The sequence below is a fragment of the Scyliorhinus torazame genome, chromosome 19 (genome assembly GCF_047496885.1).
Source record: "Scyliorhinus torazame isolate Kashiwa2021f chromosome 19, sScyTor2.1, whole genome shotgun sequence".
Taxonomy (NCBI): domain Eukaryota; kingdom Metazoa; phylum Chordata; class Chondrichthyes; order Carcharhiniformes; family Scyliorhinidae; genus Scyliorhinus; species Scyliorhinus torazame.
Window position 1 is genome coordinate 82,817,462 of NC_092725.1, and position 23,079 is coordinate 82,840,540.

General features: G+C 51.3%; 1 protein-coding gene across 5 annotated transcripts in view; it reads left to right on the forward strand.

Annotated features, from left to right (window-relative positions):
* Nucleotides 1-23,079, forward strand: part of cacna1c (calcium channel, voltage-dependent, L type, alpha 1C subunit) — a 1,623,635-nt gene that overhangs the window by 1,062,730 nt on the left and 537,826 nt on the right. For all 5 annotated transcript variants that reach the window (XM_072484617.1, XM_072484613.1, XM_072484615.1 and 2 more), the window contains one exon: nt 8,160-8,289. In XM_072484617.1, the coding sequence (XP_072340718.1) occupies nt 8,160-8,289 (130 nt within the window). The remainder of the gene's footprint in view (nt 1-8,159; nt 8,290-23,079) is intronic.

The window sequence follows — 23,079 nt, forward strand, 5'->3', positions numbered from 1 at the left end:
ATGAGTATGCCACCACCGTCACAGACTTCCTCAGCAAATATGTTGACGACTGCGTGCCAAAGAAAGCAGTACGTGCGTTCCCCAACCGGAAACCATGGCACAATCGCGAGATTCACTCCCAACTGAAGGACAGATCTGAGGCGTTCAAGGCAGACGACCCCGACCTATACAAGAAATCCAGGTACAACCTCCGCAAAGGCATCCGAGATGCCAAGAGACAATATCAAACCAAGCTAGAGTCACAGACAGACTCTTGGCGGTTGTGGCAAGTACTAAACAACATAACGGGCTACAAAACGAAGCCGAACAGTATCTCTGGCAGCAGCGCACCCCTCCCCAATGAACTCAATGCATTCTATGCTCGGTTCGAGCAGGTAACCAACAATCCCCTGTTGAGTACCTCAGCAGCCCATAATTCACTCATACCTCCATCACAGCTTCCAAAGTCAGATTGGCCTTTCTGAAAGGCGACGGGCCCGGACGGGATCCCTGGTCGTGCACTCAGAGCCTGCACGGACCAGCTGGCAGAGGTATTGTTATAACCTGCCTGCTTATCATTGGCTGGGGACTAATGACAATCCCACAATCCTGTGGGAGTATGAGCTTCCCCAATGAGGGGGGCGGAGAAACCATTAGTAAACTCCAAGTATAAATAAAGCTGGCCAGTTTGGAACCAGCAGGAAGGAGTGTGCAGCAAGGGAAGTTGCTGCTGCTGTTATATATATATATATGTTATTGTAAATAAATGTTATTACTTTGTATCCTTAAAACTCGTGCTGGATTCTTCGTGGCCCTCACAAAAGGTATTCACGGACATCTTTAACCTGTCCCTACTGCTCTCCGAGGTCCCCACCTGCTTCAAGAAGACCACCCTAACCAAAGAAGAACCAGGCAACGTGCCTCAATGACTACCGACCAGTGGCCCTGACTTCAGTCGTAATGAAGTGCTTCGAGAGGTTGATCATGAAGCGCATCACCTCCATACTCCCAGAACGCCTTGATCCACTGCAATTCGCATACCGCTGCAACCGATCCACATCAGAGACCATTTCCCTGGCCCTACACACATCCCTAGAGCATCTCGAAAACAAGGACTCCTACATTAGACTCCTATTTATTGACTACAGCTCCGCCTTCAACACCATAATCCCAGCCAAGCTCATATCAAAGCTCCAAAACCTAGGACTTGGCTCCCCACTCTGCAACTGGATCCTCGATTTTCTGACCAACAGACCACAATCAGTAAGAATGAACAACAACACCTCCTCCACAATAGTCCTCAACACCGGCGCCCCGCAAGGCTGCATACTTAGCCCCCTACTCTGCTCCCTGTACACACACGACTGCGTGGCAAAACTTGGTTCCAACTCCATCTGTAAGTTTGCTGACGATACGACCATAGTGGGCCGGATCTCGAATAATGACGAGTCCGAATACAGGAGGGAGATAGAGAACCTAGTGGAGTGGTGTAGCAACAACAATCTCTCCCTCAATGCCAGCAAAACTAAAGAGCTGGTAATTGACTTCAGGAAGCAAAGTACTGTACACACCCCTGTCAGCGTCAACGGGGCCGAGGTGGAGATGGTTAGCAGTTTCAAATTCCTAGGGGTGCACATCTCCAAAAATCTGGCCTGGTCCACCCACGTCGATGCTACCACCAAGAAAGCACAACAGCGCCTATACTTCCTCAGGAAACTAAGGAAATTCGGCATGTCCACATTAACCCTTACCAACTTTTACAGATGCGCCATAGAAAGCATCCTATCGGGCTGCATCACAGCCTGGTCTGGCAACTGCTCGGCCCAGGACCGCAAGAAACTTCAGAGAGTTGTGAACACCACCCAGTCCATCACATGAACCTGCCTCCCATCCATTGACTCCATCTACACCTCCCGCTGCCTGGGGAAAGCGGGCAACATAATCAAATATCCCTTCCACCCGGCTTACTCACTCTTCCAACTTTTTCCATCGGGCAGGAGATACAGAAGTCGCACGAATAGACTCAAAACAGCTTCTTCCCCACTGTCACCAGACTCCTAAATGACCCTCTTATGGACTGACCTCATTAACACTACACCCTGTATGCTTCATCCGATGCCAGTGCTTATGTACTTACATTGTATATGTTGTGTTGCCCTATTATGTATTTTCTTTTATTCCCTTTTCTTCTCATGTACTTAATGATCTTTTGAGCTGCTCGCAGAAAATACTTTTCACTGTACCTCGGTACACGTGACAATAAACAAATCCAATCCAATCCAATCCATCAGTAGGGGGGGGGGTTGTGTGGGGCAGGAGAGGTCCGCCCATGGGGGGGAGGAGCGGATGGGAAGATGGGTGTCTCAGTGGGTCCACCACCCCACCCCCTGGATTGTGTGTTCCCATTCTGGGAGCAACCTCAGACCAAGCCCTGTGGTGATATACATACATGCATATCTGTGTATAAATGTATATAACTGTATAAAGTAGTGCATGTATTCACAGGTATGACCTCCTGCCAGTGGGTGGCGCCAGACGTGCATGATGTGACTGATGAGTCTCGACAGTTGGTAACAGGACGGATAGTAGGACAGTCGCATTTACAGTAGCTCTCTCAGAACTTAACTAGTTTTGTTTGTACATAGGTCAGTTACCTGCCCACGTGTTTAATAATAAATAATTGTTCAGGTTGAACATACATGTTCCAGGCAGCACGGTGACACAGTGGTTAGCACTCACGGCGCCGAGGTCCCAGGTTCGATCCCAGCTCTGGGTCACTATCCCTGTGGAGTTTGCACATTCTTCCCGTGTCTGTGCGGGTTTCACCCCCACAACCCAAAGATGTGCAGGGTGGGTAGATTGGCCTCGCTATATTGCCCCTTAATTGGAATAAATGAATTGGGTACTCTAAATTTATAAATAAAAAGGAACATACATGTTCTGTGCATGTCTTCATGATCAGGAGAGCCACAGAACACAACAAGCTCGGCTGCCCCACCGACCACCCATAACTCATACTGACCACAGAGGCCTCTGCTGGCCACGCAGATGAAGGCAATTGGGAATTGGCAATTGTAGTTAACTGAGCACTTCACAGCTCCCAACTGCATCCCCGTGGGTATGCGTGCAATGTCGCATGTGGGAGTTATTGCTTAGAATCCCACTCAGACAATGGTGCATGGACACTGCCCCTGAACACTATGGGAGGCAACACCACGGACACAGTTGCCACGATCTGGAAACCCAGGGGGCTGGGCCCAGCACCGGGGACAAAAGGGTGGGCGTGTGCACCGGGCAGGGGACCACCACCTGGCCCAGGTAACATTACGTGCAGGTATCTGCAGTACTGGGTGGAGGGTCCAGTGAGCAGGGCCCCAGCTGCGGCCATTCCTCTTACAGGCAGAGTGTGTTGGAAGACAGGGGATAGGGGGCGGGGATGGGTGTGGGAGGTGGAGGAGGCAGGAGCAATGGGGGAGAGAGGGAGCAATGGGGGGAATAGAGTGTCCCGGGGCAGAAGATACCGCTGGTTGTCTGTCTCACACCTTCTCCCAATTCCTTACAAATATTATACGCAATGGACGGTATCTTGGCCCTGTGGAAGCAGCCCTCATGATGCTGCTGGCAGGCCAGGCAGCCAGACGCCGGAGAAGGCAGCGGTAGATATTTAAGATGGTGGTCCATGTGCAAAGCCCTGCCCCACACCCTGAGCACACGGCTGGGGTGACGGCCAGTGGATCCCCATCTCGGTGCCCGCCAACCTTTATGCTGGTGACAGAGCTTGATCTCCACCCCGACCTCCAGCACCTGTTCCTCTTACGGGGTGAGGACTCTGGTGTCCGGCACCCCACCGCCCGTCTGGGCCATCTCCCATCTGTTGTCGATCATTTCTCCTGCGAGGGCACAGAGGTGGCATTGTGAGCTGCACTCATTGTTCATTGCGGGGGGTATGTGATTTGTGTGGGGGTGGGTTGGGGTGTATGCAGGGGGGTTGGGGAGTATGGGGGTTGGGGAGTATGGAGAGAAAGGGGGATAGGGAGCATGGGGGGAAATTGGGGATGGGGTATATGTGGGGTAGGTGGTATGGGGTTGGGGCGGCATGGGTGGCATTACTGGACGTGGGTATGTCAGGGCACGGAACGGTGCTGGGCCAGACCCATTCTCGGGACGGGTGGGGGGGTCAGGGGTCCGGTATCAACCCACCCGTGCAGCCTGTGGAGGTTGTTGATCTCCTTATGGTACTGGATGCCGGGCCTCCTGGTGACACTCTCCGAGTTGAATGGTACTGGTTGCGCTGTGGCTGACCCTCCGAGACCCTCGAGGGAACATGACATCCCATCTGGCCTCTACCACGACCAACAATCTGCCCAGGTTGGCATCCCCAAATCGTGGGGCTGGTCCTCTCAGCGGCATGGCTGCGAGCTGAGTGGGGTTGGCTGTGCAGGAGCTGATTGTGCTGTGTTGCTCTATTTCTCTGGTTATGAATATGGCAGTCAATATGGTCGCCTTCCTTAATCTTAATTATGTTTACTTTAGAGTCGCCAGGTATCTCTCGATACCGCCACAAGGTTCAAACCCGAATACTGATCAAAGAACCAAGACACAAGTTAGTTAGTTCAAAGTCAATACTATTTATTTACACACACAGTAATATCTACTCATGCACAAAGTACTACAAACTAAACTATCTCTAATGCTAACGCCTATACTTAGCTTCGGGTGCCCACTCAGTCAGAGGAACAATGGGCGTTGTTCGGATCTGAGGTTGTTGGGTTCGAAGAGGTACAGGAGAACAGCTAAGGTCGTCCGTCTGGTAGCGAGCGTTGACCTTGGACTTACTTGCTTCTGGTGCAGCTGGTGGATGGGTCTCTCAGCTTTGAGAGCCAAGTCCAAGAGAGCGATTCTCTCTTGGGGGTTTCTTCTTATACCCGGAGGGGCTTCGTGCGCTTTTGGGCGGGCCTTAAACTTGGCTTCAATTAATTGGGCCGCATCTTGATCACTGGTATTGATCTTGACCAATAAAAGGGGTGGGTGCCCTGATGGCTGGGCGTGCCTTTGGTGGCCGTTGGCCTGGCTTTGTTTGCACTTTCGGTTTGGGGAACTGGCGCCTGGATGTCTGGAGCTGCATCGGTTGCTTAAGTGTCTTTCCTTTGTTCCCGGAGGTGGGCCATCAATCTGTTAATTGACCTACAGTTTCAGTACCGTCTGGGAGCTGCCTTCCCAATACGCATACAGGCTCTGTGCCTTCTTGCTTTCCTAACATTGTCCATAGTTCCCTACATTCATTGCGAGCATCCATTTTGTATTCTGGAAGTGGCCATCCCAGATGGTTACAGCTGCTCTCCCTTATTAGCAGGCAGTTGGCGAGCACGGTCCTGGCGAATCAGCCGCCGGGACCATCATTTGCATTGAGAAGCCCGTGGGGTCTCATTAACCAATTAACTTTTTATAGCGGTGATGGCCTTGCCGGTCCGAGCATGGTAAGCTCATGGCAGTTCCCGCTCACTCGCACACTTAGAAACCTTTTGGTTAAATCGCACCCTAAATCTATTTCCTTTTATAGCCTCTTTTCTGTCTTCCTTCCGGTTTACTTTCCCTCCAGCTTAGTATCAGTAGCCAATGAGTTTGCAATACGCTTGGCCCCCTTAGTTAAGTCATTGATGCAGAATGTACAGAATCATAGAATCCCGACAGTGCAGAAGGAAGCCATTCGGCCCATTGAGTCTGCACCGAACCTTCGAATGAGTACACTACCCATGTCCCCTCCTCCGTCCACCCCACCCTATCCCTGTAATCCCACCTAACCTGCACATCCCTGAGCACTAAGGGGCAATTTTTAATGGCCAATCCACCCAACCTGTACTTCTTTGGACTGTGGGAGGAAACCGTAGCACCCGGAAGAAACCCACGCAGACACAGGGAGAACGTACAAACTCCACACAGACGGTGACCCAAGGCCGAACCTGGGTCCCAAGTGGGTCTCTGGCATTGTGAAGCAGCAGTACTAATCACTGTCCCACCCTGCCGCTCTGAAGCACAATAACTAATTCCCGTGGTATCCAGCTATATAGAGAGCCTGCAAACTGGAAATAACCTGTTTATTCCTACGCTCGATTTCCTGTTCATTATTCAATCCTCAATCTATGCCAATATTTTATCCATAATCCTAAAATCCAAGCATTTGTGTAATAATTTCCTATTAGAATGCAGCACCTTATTGAATGTTTTTTGAAAATCCAAATACACTACATTTACTGGTTTTCCCTATCTACCCCTGTTAGTTTGCTGGCTACAACTTCAAAAAACAATTTTCTTTTTGTAGAATTATAGGTCAGAATTTAATTCCCTCACCTATCAAAGGCTTTCCTGCTCTGCTGCTAATTGAGGTCCTTAAGTGGGCAATTAATACCCACTTAAAAGCCTCATTCACCATTCAGTCTGCCACCACTGGTATTCTCCCTTAAATCCAACCGAACTAATTGTTAGAATATAGACGGAGGTCATTTAGCCCATCAAGTCCATGCCGACTCTCTGCAAACTTTGCAAAGTTTTTCCTTCATAATAATAATAATCTTTATTAATGTCACAAGTAGGCTTACATTAAAACTGCAGTGAAGTTGCTGTGAAAATCCCCTAGTCGCCACACTCCGGCGCCTGTTCGGGTACACTGAGGGAGAATCCAGAATGTCCAAACCACCTAACAGCACATCTTTCGGGACTTGGGGGAGGAAACCCATGCAGACCTGGTGAGAACGTGCAGACTCCGCACAGACAGTGACCCAAACCCGGAATCGAACCCAGGTCTCTGGCACTGTGAAGCAAAGTACTAACCACTGTGCTACTATGCCGCCCATAAATCCTGATCTTCGAAGTACTCTTTCCAAGGCTATCAAATTTACCCCTTTAATATTTTGTAACAAAAATTAAATTTTCACTTGCCAGAAACATTAATTGAACATGATCTAGAGGAAACAAATACTAAAAAGAGATCAATACACCTTTAGAGTTTTAGCTATAGAAGAGAATTGGAGCATCCACCAATATCCAATACACTAGGAGCCCGTTTCAGCAGACTCAAGTTAAAGATCGCTGAACGGCATGTTTAGCAGCGTGTTTCTCGGAGGCTGCTGCGCCAAGAAACATCCTGCAATCCAACAGCACTTTGCAACTTTTCTTTGGCTTCAGGGACTGTTCTCCCTGCCGAGACCACACAGAGGGATTTTGTTGTCTGGCAGACCGTTGTCCGATGCGGAGCCCAATTTGGGGCTTGCACGCAATTCACCCGTTGCGCCCAAATTCGCACCGGGCACAATTGAATCGTGCTCGAGGATAACTAAGAAAAAGTTGATGAGAGGTGAAGGAATAAACACACTGTCATAATTTGTAAATTAGAAAATAACTTACTCATGGTTTGTTGGCAGGTTTGACGTTCAACTCCTTTATTCAGCCTAACAGGATGCTTTGGATCAACAGAATTGAAAGCCTATATGAATTTATTTCAGAAATATAGGAGGAAGTATAAGATATATATTTTACAAATGCATATTATTTGCATTCGTTGATACTTTTCTCATGCCTGAAGTGTCTCTCCTGTTGCTTGTAGAATGAATTTTAATGGAATGGGAAAAATGCAGTGTGAAAACTTACTGGTTTCACAGCTGTCTATTCTAACCAGATCAAGCAGCACTCTGCGCAATTTCAAAGTGCTGGCGAGGATTACACAGCAAGCGGGGGGCAGGGGGCAGGCCCTAAACTCACCAGCAAAGCTGGGATGTCCCAATCTCAAAGTGAAGGTAAAGTCCACCCCCCACTCCCCTGGACATCGGGAGCCCTGACAGAAAAGGGGAACGCTCCCAACCCTTGACTACAAAGGGCCAACCTCCTCCCTGCCCCATTCCCCGCTCCCCAACACTCCATGGCCGGGTCACCTCCCCACACCATGCAATTATCAGTGTGACCCAACCATCATTGGCATCTTCGTTGGCATCCCCATTCTCAGTGCCGACGGCAAACAGGCCTGATAACCTTGCCCAATATGTCTTCTGGCAACTTGAGTCAAGAATTGATGGACTATTTTTTGGATAATGTATTGTATATAGGCATTGGGATAGGAGCCAATAAATAAACAAATTGTTCACTTCTAATTTATTATTATGATTATCTCATCCAAACCTACTTTATAGATTCCGGGTGCTGTGCCACAGAATCGTCAATGACAACATCTTTACAAATCTCATCTTGTTCTTCATCCTCATGAGCAGTATTTCTTTGGCAGCAGAAGATCCTGTTCACCAGGACACAAGAAGAAATCAAGTAAGTGTAAACACTAAGTGTAAACGTTAATTGGTCCACTTAACGAGGGACCGTAGTCTTCTTGCCGCAAATCATGGTCCCGCCGGCTGATTCGTTGGGACTGCGCTTGCCAGCCCCTGCTAACAAGAGAGCGCAGCACTTTAAACGATCCTGCACAGCCTGGACTGGGCCCTGGCCCCCTCCCCGGTGCATATACCCACCCTCGGGTCGCGGAAATGTCCCCGGTGAAGGGGCCCTGCCCCTGGGTGTTCAGATGTTGGCTGCTGCATCTGTGGTGTTGTCTCCTTCAGGCACAGTGTGCATGCATCACGATCTGATTGGGATGCTGGGCAATGACCCCCACATGCTACATAGAACGCCTATCTACGGGGATCCACTTTGGAGCTGTGAAGTGCTCACTTAACTATGATTGCCAATTCCCATTTAGCAATAGCTCGGCCCCCCCCAAACCACCGATGGCAGTCCACCTCATCGCGGCTGGCTCCCCCAGTGGCTCCCCCACCCCATCCGAGCACCAGGGCAGCAACCCCTGTGTCCTCGGGCTCTCTGCCTGTGAGCGAAGATGGATGTTCACTGCTCAGGTCCCTGCAGCAGCCTGTCTGCGAGCTTCACGTTTTAAAAAAGAAGTACTAATTGGTGCCCATGTGACCACTTGCTGGGGAGGCTGTTAGGTCATGGGGGGGGCCATTAGGTAGGGGGTCTTTCCCATTAATTGTATGGAGATTGAGCTGAAGTGGTAATTATTGGCTTCTTGCCACACTACGGCAGGATCTTGATTTCACCAACAGAGCCAGTCGGTTAGATCGCAAACAGATCAGTGCCTGTCATGGTTCATTTAAATCTCCCACCATTTAACGGCCTCGTCGCGTTCTCGCTTAAGTGCAGTGCAGCCATTAAATCGTGCCTCAGTGTTTACAGTTTTCTAAATAGTGGTAGTATGTACTGATAATAAATATCAACGTAGACTTCCGGTGGCGACTATGAGGGAGTAGGTCGCACATTTGGTGGCTCCCGCTTCGGTCGGACTTTTGGACCTTTTTGCGCTTTTGAGCGCGGAACTGGAAAGCAAACGTACTCAGGCACTGAACCCATACAGAATTGTATGGACTTAAGAAGCCAGAGGGACCGTAAACAGCAGAAGAAGTGGTCAAACAAGGGCACGGGGGTGGCTGTGAGAGAGACCAATATGGCCGGTGTCCAGAGCAAGGCGCCGACTGCCCAGCCTACAATGGAGCAGCTGCAACAAGCCATGCAGGAGGGCTTTTTATCTCTGAAGCATGAGAATTTGGAGCTGCTCCAGAAGTCGATGGACCGATTGGAAAAAAGGCTGGATGATCAGGCTGAGAAGCTCCAGAAGCTGGAGAAGACGGTGGAGGAACAGGCCGACTTTCAAACGCTGGCGGACGTGGAGATTCGGAGGTTGAGGGATCAGCAAAAAATGCTCCTGGAAAGGCTGGAGGACCTGGACAACAGATCTCGACGGCAGAATGTAAGAATTGTCAGCCTCCCGGAGTGGGCTGAGGGGCTGGATGCTGCCACGTATGTGGCAGATATGTTCCAGAAGCTGCTGGGGAATGAGGTGTTCCCTCGCCCGCCGGAGGTTGACAGGGCACACAGAGTGCAGGTGAGGCAGCCGCGACGAGGGGGCCCTGCATGAGCGATGGTGGTCCGGTTCCACAGGTACCTGGCCAAGGAGCGGGTTCTGCAATGGGCCAAGAGCACATGAAGCTGTACCTGGGACAATAGCACCCTCCATGTTTACCAAGACCTGAGCACTGAGGTGGCCAGGAGGAGGGGAGGCCACAGGCAGGTGAAGGAGATTTTGTATAAGAACAAGGTGAAGTTCAGGCTTCTTTTTCCGGCGCGACTGTGGGTTACGTATGAGAGCCAGCACCACTATTTCGAGGAACCCGAGGAGGCGATGGACTTTGTTAAGAAGCAAGGGCTGGCTCTGAGCTGAGGGCTCTTGGACTCATGGTAGAACTTTTAAGTCTACTTTGTCTCTCTCTTGCTTTGAGAGATGCCTGCACGCTTGAGTCCGTTTTTTTTTGTTTATTCAACCTTTCTAGGTTGATGTATCTTGTTGTGATGTGTTTTTCTTGTTCTTTTTTGTGGTTTCCGTGAATGTTTCCTTTTTGGGCTTCTTGTTTGGTTGGAGGTTTGGTAGGGGGAGAATAAAAAAGAAAATAGTTAAAAAGGTGTGGTTATGATGGGGGTTTCGGGGGAATTTGTTTTGCAAACTTCTTCTGTGTGTGGAGGGGTAGGGCTGAGAGAGCCTGGTACTTCTTACCTCTATCTGTTTGATTTAAATTGCACTATTGTTGGGGATGTCTTTGACTTGTATAGAGTGTGTGCTTAAGCAGGGCTGGTTTGGGGAAGTGGTATGGATGGGCCGGGAGGAGGGGAGCCAGGAAACAATGCGTGAGAGACGCGCTGGCGCCGAGGCTGGGAGCCACCAGGCTAGCTGGGTGAGCTAGTCAACGGAAGCCAGGTTGGGGGGGCTCATTTAGTTAGACTAGAGCAGGGGTTAGGTGGTAGGATGGTGTTACTGGGGGGGGGGGGGGGGGGGGGGAAGTTGATCTGCTGACGAGGATGGAAATTGGACATGGCAACAGTGGGGAGGTCACGGGTGGAGCCGGCCAGGAGGCGGGCCAGAGGAAATGCGACACATGGCTGGAGGGCTGGCCAAGGAAAGGGGATGGCTGATCGGCAAAGTGGGAGGGGGAAGTGCCCCCCAACCAGGCTGATCAGCTGGAATGTTAGAGGGCTAAACGGGCCAGTGAAGAGGGCGCATGTATTTGCGCATTTGCGGGTTCTGAAGGCAGACGTAGTCATGCTGCAGGAGACGCACCTGAAAGTGGCAGACCAGGTTAGGTTAAAGAAGGGCTGGGTTAGTCAGGTCTTTCATTTGGGGCTCGACACTAAGACTAGGGGGGTAGCGATCCTGATTAATAAAATGGTTCAATTTGAGGCGGAGGGTACAGTTGCGGATGGGGGCAGCAGATTTGTCATGGATAAGGGTAAGCTCGAAGGAGTGAGAGTAGTCTTGGTCAGTGTGTATGCCCCTAATTGGGACAATGTGGATTTTATCAGGAGGTTGCGAGGGAAGATCCTCTGACTTGGACTCACGCAAACTGATTATGGGTGGGGATTTCAACACAGTCCTGGACCCGAGCCTGGACTGGTCGTCTTCAAAAACGGGCATGTTCCCAGCGATGGAAAAGGAACTGAGAGGGTTCATGGAGCAAATGGGGGGAGCTGATCCGTGGAGATTTAGCCAGCCGTCGGCGAGGGAGTTTTTGTATTACTCCAACGTCCATAAGGTGTATTCCCGAATTGATTTATTTGTCATTACTTGCTGGCCAGGATGGTGGCGGCAGAATTTTCGGCAATTACCATATCGGACCATGCTCCGCACTGGGTGGACCTACGGATTTGTAAGGACAGCTTTCAGCGCCCACAATGGAGATTGGAAGTTTGGTTGCTAGCGGACGAGGCGGTGTGTGAGAGACTCAGGAGATGCATGCAGAATTATCTGCAGGTAAATGATACCGGAGAAGTCTCAGCAGCGGTGCTCTGGGAGGCACTGAAGGCAGTGGTGAGAGGGGAGCTGATTTCAATCGGGGCTCATAGGAACAGGACAGATAGGGCAGAAACGGACCGACTGGTTAAGGAAATTTTACGGACGGACAGGAGCTACGCGGGGTCCCCAAGGCCAGAGTTACTCAGGAAATGACAGAGGCTGCAGGCCGTGTTTGGGGCGCTGACCACAGGCAAGGCTGTAGAGTAGAAAGGCAAAAGGAGCGATATATGAGCATGGAGAGAAGGCCAGCAGAATGCTCACGCAACAACTAAGGAAGAGAGAAGCGGCTCGGGAGATAGGAAGGATAGCGGATGGGGAGGGAAATTTGGTAGGGGACCCGGCAGGGCTGAACAAGGTGTTTAGGGACTTTTATAGTAAGCTGTACACTTCGGAACCCCCCAGGGGACCGGAGGAGATGAAGCGATTCCTGGACGGATTGACCTTCCCAAGAGTGGGTAGGGGGATGGTAGACGGACTGGTCAGGATCGAAGAGGTATTGGGGGGCCTGAAGGTCATGCAGTCAGGTAAAGCCCTGGGGCTGGATGGGTATCCGGTGGAGTTTTATAAAAGGTTTGCCGAGATAGTGGGGCCAGTGCTGGTCAGGGTTTTCAACGAGGCAAGAGACAGAGGGGTTCTACCCCCGACGATGTCGCAGGCCACTATTTCGCTTATTCTGAAATGCGACAAAGACCCGGAGGCTTGTGGGTCTTACAGGTCGATCTCCTTGATCAACGCAGACGCTAAGTTACTGGCCAATATCTTGGCGACTAGAATTGAGGACTGTGTACCGGACGTAATTGCGGAGGACCAAACTGGGTTCGTAAAGAGTAGGCCAATCTAAGAAGGCTGCTTAATGTGATCATGATGCCCCCCGGAGAGCAGGGAGGCAGAGATAGTGTTAGCTATGGATGGGAAAAAGGCTTTTGACCGGGTCGAGTGGGACTATATGTGGGAGGTGCTGTGAAGGTTTGGGTTTGGGGTGGGGTTCATTGACTGGGTTAGGCTGTTATATCAGACCCCACAGGCTAGTGTAAGGATGAACAGGACGACATCAGATTATTTCAGACTGCACCGCGGGACAAGACAGGGTTGCCCTCTCTCCCCACTGCCGTTCGCGTTGGCCATAGAGTCGCTGGCAATTGCTCTGTGAGCTTCAAGGGACTGGAAAGGGCTGGTCCGGCAGGGAGTGGAACATAAAGTCTCGTTATACGCGATGACCTATTGTTATACGTGTTAGACCCAATGGCGGGGATGGACAGTATCATGGAAATCCTGAGGGTATTTGGCCGGTTTTCAGGATATAAATTGAACATGGCAAAGAGCGAGATGTTCGTAATTCAGGCGAGGGAGCAGGAGAGTCGGCTGAAGGGGTTGCCATTCAGGCTGGTAGGAGAAAGCTTTAGATTCTTGGGGATACAGGAGGCGAGGGACTGGGGCAGGTTGCATAAGCTCAACCTGTCGTAACTGGTGGAACGAGTGAGGGAGGAGGTTCAGAGTTGGGATGCGCTCCCGCTGTCACTAGCGGGGAGGGTGCAGACTGTTAAGATGAAGATTCGCCCTAGATTTTTGTTCATATTTCAGTGTCTCCACATTTTCATCCCGAGGTCCTTCTTTAAGAGGCTGAATAAAATTACCCTGGGATTTGTCTGGGCGGGGAAGTCCCCGCGGGTGAGGAAGGTGATCCTCTAAAGAAACAGAGGGGAGGGGGGGCTGGCGTTGCCGAACTTTAGCAACTACTACTGGGCGGCCAACATAGCGATGATAAAGAAATGGATGGTGGGCACGGGGTCAGTTTGGGAGCGGGTGGTGGCTGCTTCGTGCAGGGGCACCAGTTTGGCAGCCCTGGTTATGGCGCCCCTGCCGCTCCCGCCGGCAGGGTACTCCACCAGCCCTATAGTGGTGGTGGCTCTGCGGATCTGGGGCCAGTGGAGGAGGCATATAGGGGAAGTGAGAGCATCGGTGTGGACCCCAATCTGCGGCAATCACCGATTTGCCCCGGGGAACATGGACGGTGGGTATCGACTGTGGCGGAGGGCGGGGATTGCGAGGGTGGGTGATCTGTTCCTGGAAGGGAGCTTCCCGAGTATGAGGGCATTGGAGGAGAAGTTTGAGCTGGCAGGAGGGAATGACTTTAGATACTTACAGGTGCGGGATTTTGTGCGCAGACTGGTGCCATCCTTCCCACGCCTCCCGCCAAAGGGGAGGCAGGACAGGGTAGTTTCTAGGGGAGAGGTAAGTGAGGGTAGAGTCTCAGATATTTACAAAGAGCCAATGGGAGCAGAGGATACACAGACTGAGGACCTGAAGCTTAAGTGGGAGGAGGAGGGGGAGATGAAGGATGGTATTTGGGCAGAAGCTCTGCGTAGAGTAAACACGACCGCAAATGCGCCAGGCTCAATCTGATCCAGATTAAGGTCGTACACCGGTCCCACATGACGGTGGCCCGGATGAGTAAATGCTTCGGCTGGAGGACAAGTGTGCCAGATGCGCCGGTGGGCCGGGGGGGGGGGGGGGGGGGGGGGGGGGGGCTAGGGTAGTGTAGAGTAAGGGGTGGTTTAGGCAGGTCCTTGCGAGAACGGAGTTGTGGTTTGTACTATACGTTATTTGCTTGTCGTTTTGTACAGTACTATACAATGTCATTGTTTTATATGCCAAAAATACCTCAATAAAATTGTCTTTTAAAAAAAAACATAAATATCAACGTGGCTTCAAGAAAATCAAATAAAGTCAGCATTGACTTAAACTTCACTGAGTTTAATGCTTTATTGAGAATGTCATCATGCATTAACTGACTGGAGTATCCTGTCCATTGATGTCAGCCATCATATCCAAGCCCAAATTTTCACTCCCAGATCAGGTGTGCAGAGACGGGACATTTCCCAGCTCTGCAAACCCGCCTTTAAAAAATGGCTGCCTGGACATTGCATTTATTGTTCGGGGAGCAAGTTGGATTAGAATTTGTGAGGGCAACCCAGGAAGAGCTGAGGAGGATGCTGTGTATGGAGATGGGCTTGGGGGCTCCAGCACTTTTCACAGTTTAAAAATAAAGATTGAAACACTCCTCCAGCCTTCGCCCCTTAGCCCCCCACACACACTCCCCATGCCCCATCCACGCCAATTCATGCCACCTTAGGCTCCTCATGTAACCTCTATATTCCTGCATCTTCTGCACATTAGTCTATGCCCCCTCCACCCACCCCCAGAGCCCTTTATAGCCTTTATAGCCTCTATACCATTTATATCCCATTATATCAATGTATGCCTCTCCACCATGGCCCCTATGCCAAAATATACTGGCTACCTAACCCCATGGCCCATTATAGCCTCTATGCTAACCTATGCCTGTCCAATCATTCCCCATGACGCATTATAGCCCTATGCTAGTTTAGTGCCAGCTCATGCCAAACTGTCATTCCCCACCCATCAAGGACAGCCTTTGTCCTTACACCTACAATGCAAACTCAATTCGTATTGTTGCCTTTTTTGCCTACTGTAAATATGGCAGTCAATGAGGTTGCCCTCCTTCCTTTGGATATCAATATTCTATTGCTCAGAGTCGCCAGGTATCAAATGATACCACCACAAGGTTCAACCGGCTATCGATCAAAGAGCCAAACACCAGTTAGTTAGTTCAAGATCAAGGATACTTTATTTATACACACAATTAATCATGCAACATAAACACTACTAGTTAAACTACACCTATCAACTATGATGACCTGTACTTAACTTCAGGCACCGGCTTAGGTCAGAGGAACAGTGGCCGTTGTTCGGATCTGTACCAATCGGGTCTGTAGAAGTAACTGCTGCTCAGCTAGGCTCATCCGTCTGGTAGTGGGTGTTGAACTTGAACTTGCTCCTGGTGGTGCTGCACATTGAAGTAGACGTTGCCAGAGCGCCAGGTCCAAGAGAGGGCGAACACATGGTGGTCTCTCTTTTTATCCTTGGGGGGGTTTTCGTGTTCTTTTGGGCAGTCCTTCAGTTTGGACCCCACTAATTGGGTAACTACTGATCACTGTGTTCGGTTCGAACCAATAAAGGGCCTTGATGGCTGGGCGTGTCCCAAGCGGTCATTGACCCTGTTGTTTACGTTTCCCGAGTACAGGGAATGGCGCCGAAATGTCGGGGGTTGTATCAGTAGCTCAAGTATCAGTCCTTTGTCTGGCAGAAATGGGCCATCAAATGCTAATCGGTTGGGGGTTTCGATACCATCTGGATTCCTCACTCGCAAATATATATTCAGGCTCTGAGCCTGCCTGAATCTCGTATTGTCCATTTTTCCCGCTATGCTTTGCGACCTTCCCTGTTCCTGGTTGTAAGTGGCCATCCCAGATGGCTACAGTATCCACCATCGACAGACCTCAGGTTCATGCGGAGATGAGGAAAAATGAAGACCTCCAAAATAAAGTGGAAAAAATAGCGTCATTCAAACCCATTTGCTACATTTGCATTCCTTCAATGAAATAAATCCTTATAACAACAATACATTTCATTCAAGTGCACAACAAGCATTGGAATTCATAAACCCACATTAAGCCCAATCTCCATTCTAGCTGTCAAACTGTGAAATAACAGGCACATTCCTGTGATAATGACTGTGAAATCAGTCATGCAGCACCAATCCAGCAATGGAGGCCCTCAGGCTTATGTCAACATACAGGACAGGAGAAGTACGTCATGATTAATACCCACAAAGGACTCAGTACTCCCGGTTTCCGTTCGGAATCTCCTCAGCGTGCGCAGTCTTCCATCGCGTCATGGAGAACATCCTGCGTGGATTGCCGTGCGTGTGGTTTACTTGAACAAGTGTTGGTCACAGGGCAGAAATATTTGCAGAACCTCGAGGCAGTGTTGAACCAAGTCTTAGTTTCCATAATTAAAAATTCTGCATACAAGTCCTCAAGTCCTCACCTCGCACACCCTCTCACACACCCCTCCCATATGCAATCCATGCCACCTTATGCCTACAACTCACCCATGACCCCTCATGCCCCAATTCTGCCTTTCCACTCATTCCCTATTTCCCCTCACATCCCCGATGACAAGCTCTGCCCTTACACCAATGCATATACAATGAGGCTTGGCTGACAGCCCTGACATCTCTTTGAATAACAGAACTCCTGTACCCCAGAGGAAACATTGTTTGATTGACTGCCCTGGCTCTCTTATCGCTGCAGTCAGTTTCACAGGGAACGATTCTCCAGAAAGATTTCTAAATGTTGAAGCGAGCATGAATTGCCGCGGGCTTCCTGGTGCTCGACCCAGCGAGGCCGGCAACGCTATTCAACATCAATTGGTCCACTTAACAAGGCCTCAGCTCAGGGGCTTCTCACTACAAATGAGAGCTCTCCAGGACTTCCGGTGGTGGCTATGAAGGAGTAGGTCGCACATTTGGTGGCTCCCGCTCATGTCGGACCTTTAGACCTTTTCCCCCGATTTGTTGTCGGACTTGATTGGGTAAATTGATGGTGGAGACAATTGTGAAGTGGATTCCTACATCAGTGCATGGAGAGGCGGACCAGAAGTGCTCGCAAAGGAAGAAATAGGTGAACAGAGAAGGCTTGGGCTGAAGCTGCAGCGGGAGAAAGCATGGCGGACGTCCGGGGTCCTGGCTTGGCGACCCAGCGGTCGACGGAGCAGCTGGTGCAGTTCATACAGGAGTGCTTCGCCAAGCAGAAACAGGAATGCTTGGACCCGATTAAGGAATCGATTGCGTGGCTGGAACTTAGATTGGATGCTCAAGACCGGGCGATCCAGAAAGTGGAGAAGGCACTGACTGACCAGGAGGAACATCAAACAGCAGTGGAGTTGGAGGTGGGGATGCTGAGAGACCTGCAGAAAAGGAGAATGTGGAGGACCTAGAGACTAGGTCCCACCAGCAGAACTTGAGAACGTTGGTCTCCCGGAGGGGTCCGAAGGAACGGAAGCAGGGGCATACATAGTGGGCATGTTTGAGAAGTTACTGGGGGATGGAACGTTCTCCCGACCCTTGGAGGTGGATAGGGCTCACAGAGCGCACGCGAGGAAGCCGCGTGTGGGGAACCTCCCCCGAGGGCAATGGTGGTGAGATTCCACAGGTATGGACAAGGAGCGTATTTTACGGTGGGCCAGGCAGACACGGAGCTGTAAATGGGAGAAACGCATCCTGCGTATCTACCAGGACCTGAGTGTAGATGTGACCAGGAAAAGAGCAGGAATCAACCAGATTAAGTCGACCCTTTTCAAGAAAATGGTTAAGTTTGGACTGCTGTATCCGGCCCATCTTTGGGTCACGTATGAGGAGCAACATTTTTATTTTGAGTCGCCCGAGGAAGTGATGGACTTCGCTAGAAGGAAAGGGCTGGTGGCGGACTGAGGTCTTTGAACTTTGCTGCAGCGCTCATGTTCAAAAAAGTTTCTTGTTTTTTGGACGTTATTTGTAATGCATTCTGTATTGATTTGGGGCCTGTTGCAGAGCTGTGTGAATTTTCACTTGCACTGATGGGGGATGGAGGGGTGAATGTTAGATGTTGGATCTTCTGTTTGATTTTCTTTTCGTGTTTCCTTCGGGCAATTGTGTTGGGATTGTTTTTCTTTTGCACATGTGTGTCTGAGCGGGGGAGAGGGGGGGAAGGAACAGTAGGTGGGAGAATGTCTGGCGCCACGGGCGGGGGTCACCAAGCTAGCTGGGCGGGCTAGCTCACGGAAGCGCAGTGGGGGGTGAGCAGATGTTATGCTTGTTGAAGGGGTTGGTTTACATAGTGCTGTTACTAGGGGGGAAGGGGGGGGAAATGTTCTGCTGACGGGGGAGAGACTTTTTCTGTGGGACAAAAAGGAGGTCGGGGACGGAGGCTACCTGGGGGCAGGCTTGGGTCGCGGCTGGAGACTGGCCCAAGAAAGGTGATGGCTGATCGGTGGAGGGTGGGGCGGTAAGCCCCCCAACCAGGCTGATCACATGGAATGTAAGAGGGCTAAATGGGCCGGCTATGCGTGTTTGCGCATTTGAGGGGACTGAAGGCGGACGTGGTAATGTTACAGAAGACGCACCTTAGAGTAACTGATCAGATTAGATTAAGGAAGGGATGGGTCGAACAGGTTTTTCATTCGGGGCTGGACTAAAGGGGTCGCAATCCTGATTAACAAGCGAGTGTCATTGGAGGCGGGAAGAATAGTTGCGGATGTGGGAGACCGTTACATTATGGTTAGTGGGAAGCTGGAGGGGTTGCCGGTGGTACTCGTGAATGTGTACGTGCCAAATTGGGATGATGTGGAGTTTATAAAGAGGATGTTGGGGAAGATTCCGGGCCTGGATTCGCACAAGTTGGTCATAACGCAGACATTGACCCAGGGCTAGACCGGTCGAGCTCAAGGACAGGCAGTGTGCCAGCAATGGCAAAGGAGCTAAAGGGGTTTATGGAGCAAATGGGGGTGTGTGGGGGGGGGGGGGGGGGGGGGGGGGGGTGGATCCACGGAGATTTGTGCAGCCGAGAGTGAAGGAGTTCGCCTTCTACTCACATGTGCATAAAGTGTACTCCTGGATTGACTTTTTTATTCTGAACAGGGCTCGACTGACAGGGGTAGTGGACACTGGGTATTCGGCGATCACAATCTCAGGTCATGCCACGCACTGGGTTGACCTACAGGTTCGCAAGGAGGGTGGCCAACGCCTGCACTGGAGACCGGACGTGGGACTTTTAGCGGATGAGGAGGTGTGTGGGCGGCTGAGGAAATGTATTCGGAACAACCTGGAAGTTAACGACACGGGGGAAGTTTCGGCGGCGGTGGTCTGGGAGGCATTGAAGGCAGTGGTTAAAGGGGAGCTGATCTCAATACGGGCCCACAGGAAGAAGGCAGATAGAGCAGAGACGGACCGACTGATAAAGGAGATACTGCAGGTCGACAGGAGGTATGCGGAGACCCCAGAGGCAGGGTTTCTAAGGGAGCGACGGAAGCTACAGGCGGAGTTTGGCTTGTTAACTGCAGGGAAGGCAGTGGAGCAGCTGACGAAGGCGAGGCGGGCGATTTATGAATCCGGAGAGAAGGCCAGCAGAATGCTCGTGCAGCAGCTCAGAAGGAGGGAGACAGCCCTCCCTCCCAGATTGGGAAAGTAAGGGACGGGGACGGAACCTGGTCGGAGATTCAGCAGGGGTTAATGAGGTGTTTAAGGAGTTTTACAGCAGGTTGTATGAGTCGGAACCCCCAGCTGGGCCGGAGGGGATGAGGCAATTCTTAGGGGGGCTGAAGTTCCCGAAGGTGGACGAGGGGTTGGTAGAAGGGCTGGGGTCCCAGATTGGGTTGGAGGAGATAGCAGATGGGCTGAAGGCCATATAGTCGGGTAAAGCCCTGGGGCCGGACGGGCATCTAGTGGAGTTATGTAAACAGTTCTCTGGGATACTGGGGTCGCTGTTGATGAGGACATTTAATGAAGCAAGGGAGAGAGGGGTGTTTCCCCCGACAATGTCACATGCCACGATCTCATTGATCCTGAAGCAGGACAAGGACCCAGAGCTATGCGGGTCCTTCAGACCGATCTCCCTACTAAATGTAGACGCCAAACTGTTGGCCAAAATCTTGTCCTCTAGGATTGAAGACTGCGTTCCGGACGTGATTGGGGAGGACCAGACGGGATTCATTAAGGGTAGGCAGTTGGCGCCCAACGTAAGAAGGTTGCTGAATGTGATCATGATGCCCCCAGAGGGTAGGGACGTGGAGGTAGTGGCCGCAATGGACGCAGAGAAGGCATTTGATCGGGTGGAATGAGAATATCTGTGGGAGGTACTGGGGTGGTTTGGATTTGGGCGGGGCTTTACTGACTGGGTCAGGCTGCTGTATCAGGCTCCCGTGGCGAGCGTATGGACGAACAGGTCAACATTGGACTATTTCAGGCTGCACCGGTGACGAGACAGGGTTCCCCACTCTCCCCACTGCTGTTTGAGCTGGCCATAGAGCCGCTGGCAATTGCGTTGAGAGCCTCAAAGGGCAGGAAGTGGCTGGTCCGGGGGGGGGAGTGGAACACAGAGTCTTGTATACGCAGACGACCTGCCCCTATATGTTTCGGACCCACTCGAAGGGATGGACGAAATTATGAGGAATTTGGCCGGTTTTCGGGTTATAAATTGAACATGGGGAAAAATGAGATGTTCGCGATCCAGGCAAGGGGGCAGGAGAGGCGATTGGGGGAGCTGCCGTTTCGAGTGTTAGGGGGAGGCTTTCGGCACCTCGGCATCCAGGTGGCGTGGGAATGGGAACGGCTACACAAGTTAAATCTGGCCCGACTAGTCGACTAAATGAAGGACGATTTCCGAAGGTGGGACACGCTCCCGTTGTCACTAGCTGAGAGGGTACAGACAGTGAAAATCATGGTCCTCCCGAGATTCCTGTTTGTGTTTCAGTGTCTCCCCATCTTTATTCCATGGTCCTTCTTTAAACGGGTCAATAAGGTGATTACTGGTTTTGTATGGGCGGGTACGAACCCGCGAGTAAAAAAGGGAATGCTAGAGCGGAGCCGGGGGGGAGGGCCGACTGGCGCTGCCGGACTTTAGTTATTATTGGGCGGCAAATATAGCCATGATTAGGAAGTAGGCGGTGGGGGGTGGGGGGGGCGGGGGGGGGGGGGGGGGGGGGTCGGTGTGGGAGCGAGTGGAGGCACCATCATGCAAGGGCACTAGTTTGGGGGCATTGGTAACGGCGCCTCTGCCGTTCCCGCCGGCACGGTACTCCAACAGCCCCGTGGTGGTAGCGGCCCTGAGAATCTGGGGGCAATGGAGGAGACATGTGGGAGCGGAGGGAGCATTGGTCTGGTCTCCCATCTGCAATAACTACTGGTTTGTCCTGGGGAGGCTGGATGGAGGAGTTCCGGAGATGGCAGAGAGCAAGGATTGAGAGGATGGGAGATATGTTTGTCGAGGGGAGCTTTTCCAGCCTGAGGGAGTTGGAGGAGAAATTTGAATTGACGAGAGGGAATGAGTTTAGGTAACTGCAGGCGCGGGACTTCCTACGCAGGCAGGTCTCAACCTTCCCGATTCTACCGCCAAGGGGGATACAGGACAGGGTAGTTTCCAGAATGTGGGTGGGAGAAGGGAGGGTTTCTGACATTTACAAGGAACTCATGGGGTCAGAGGAGAGACGCAGACCGAGGAATTGAAACGCAAATGGGAAGAGGAGTTAGGAGGAGAGATAGAGGATGGTCTCTGGGCGGACGCGTTGAATCGAGTCAACGCGTCCACATCATGTGCCAGGCTCAGCCTGATACAGTTTAAGGTCGTTCACCGGGCCCACATGACAGTGGCCCGGATGAGCAGGTTCTTTGGGGTAGAAGATAGGTGCGCAAGATGTGCGGGAGGGCCAGCGAACCATGTCTATATGTTCAGGGCATGCCCGAAGCTTAGGGGATTCTGGCAGGTGTTTGCGGATATCATGTCCAAGGTGTTGAAAACAAGGGTGGCACCAAGTCCAGAGGTGTTAATTTTCAGAGTTTCGGAAGACCCAGGAATCCAGGAGGAGAAAGAGGCAGACGTTCTGGCCATTGCTTCCCTGGAAGCCCGGAGACGGATACTATTAACTTGGAGGGACTCAAAGCCCCCGAAGTCGGAGACCTGGCTAACTGACATGGCTAGCTTGCTCTGTTTGGAAAAAAATCAAGTTCGCCTTGAGAGAGTCACTGTTAGGGTTCACCCGGAGGTGGCAGCCATTCGTCACCTACTTTGGGGAAAATTAACCGTCAGCAGAAGGGGGGGGGTTTGGGATTTAGTTTAGTTTAGAGTAGGGTGTTAGTAAAGGTGGGATCTGTGAGGGAGAAAGACGGCTTTTACACTATGTTTCTATTTGTATGTTTCTTCTGTTGTTGTTATAAACCCATAAATACTTCAATAAAATGTTTATTAAAAAAAAATGTGAGCTCGCCAGTTGATTCGCCGGGACTGCACTCGCCAGTCCCCCGCTAACAAGGTCAAGCAGCACTTAAGCTCTACTTGCACAGCCAACTTCAGCCAGATCGCAGCAATGGTGCTGAGGAGACCAGCCAAAACTCCAGGGACGCTGATCTGGGAGGCTCCTAGTGGAGGCCAGGAGGGATGTCCTGTTCATCCGATGCTCCCGGAGGACGAGCCATAGGGCAGCCAGTGCTGCCTGGGACGAGATGGCAGCAGCTGTGAGCTCAGGGAGTGTGATCAGGAGGACTGGCCTCCAGTGCCGGAAAAAGGTCACTGCCCCCCACCCCACCCAAGGGA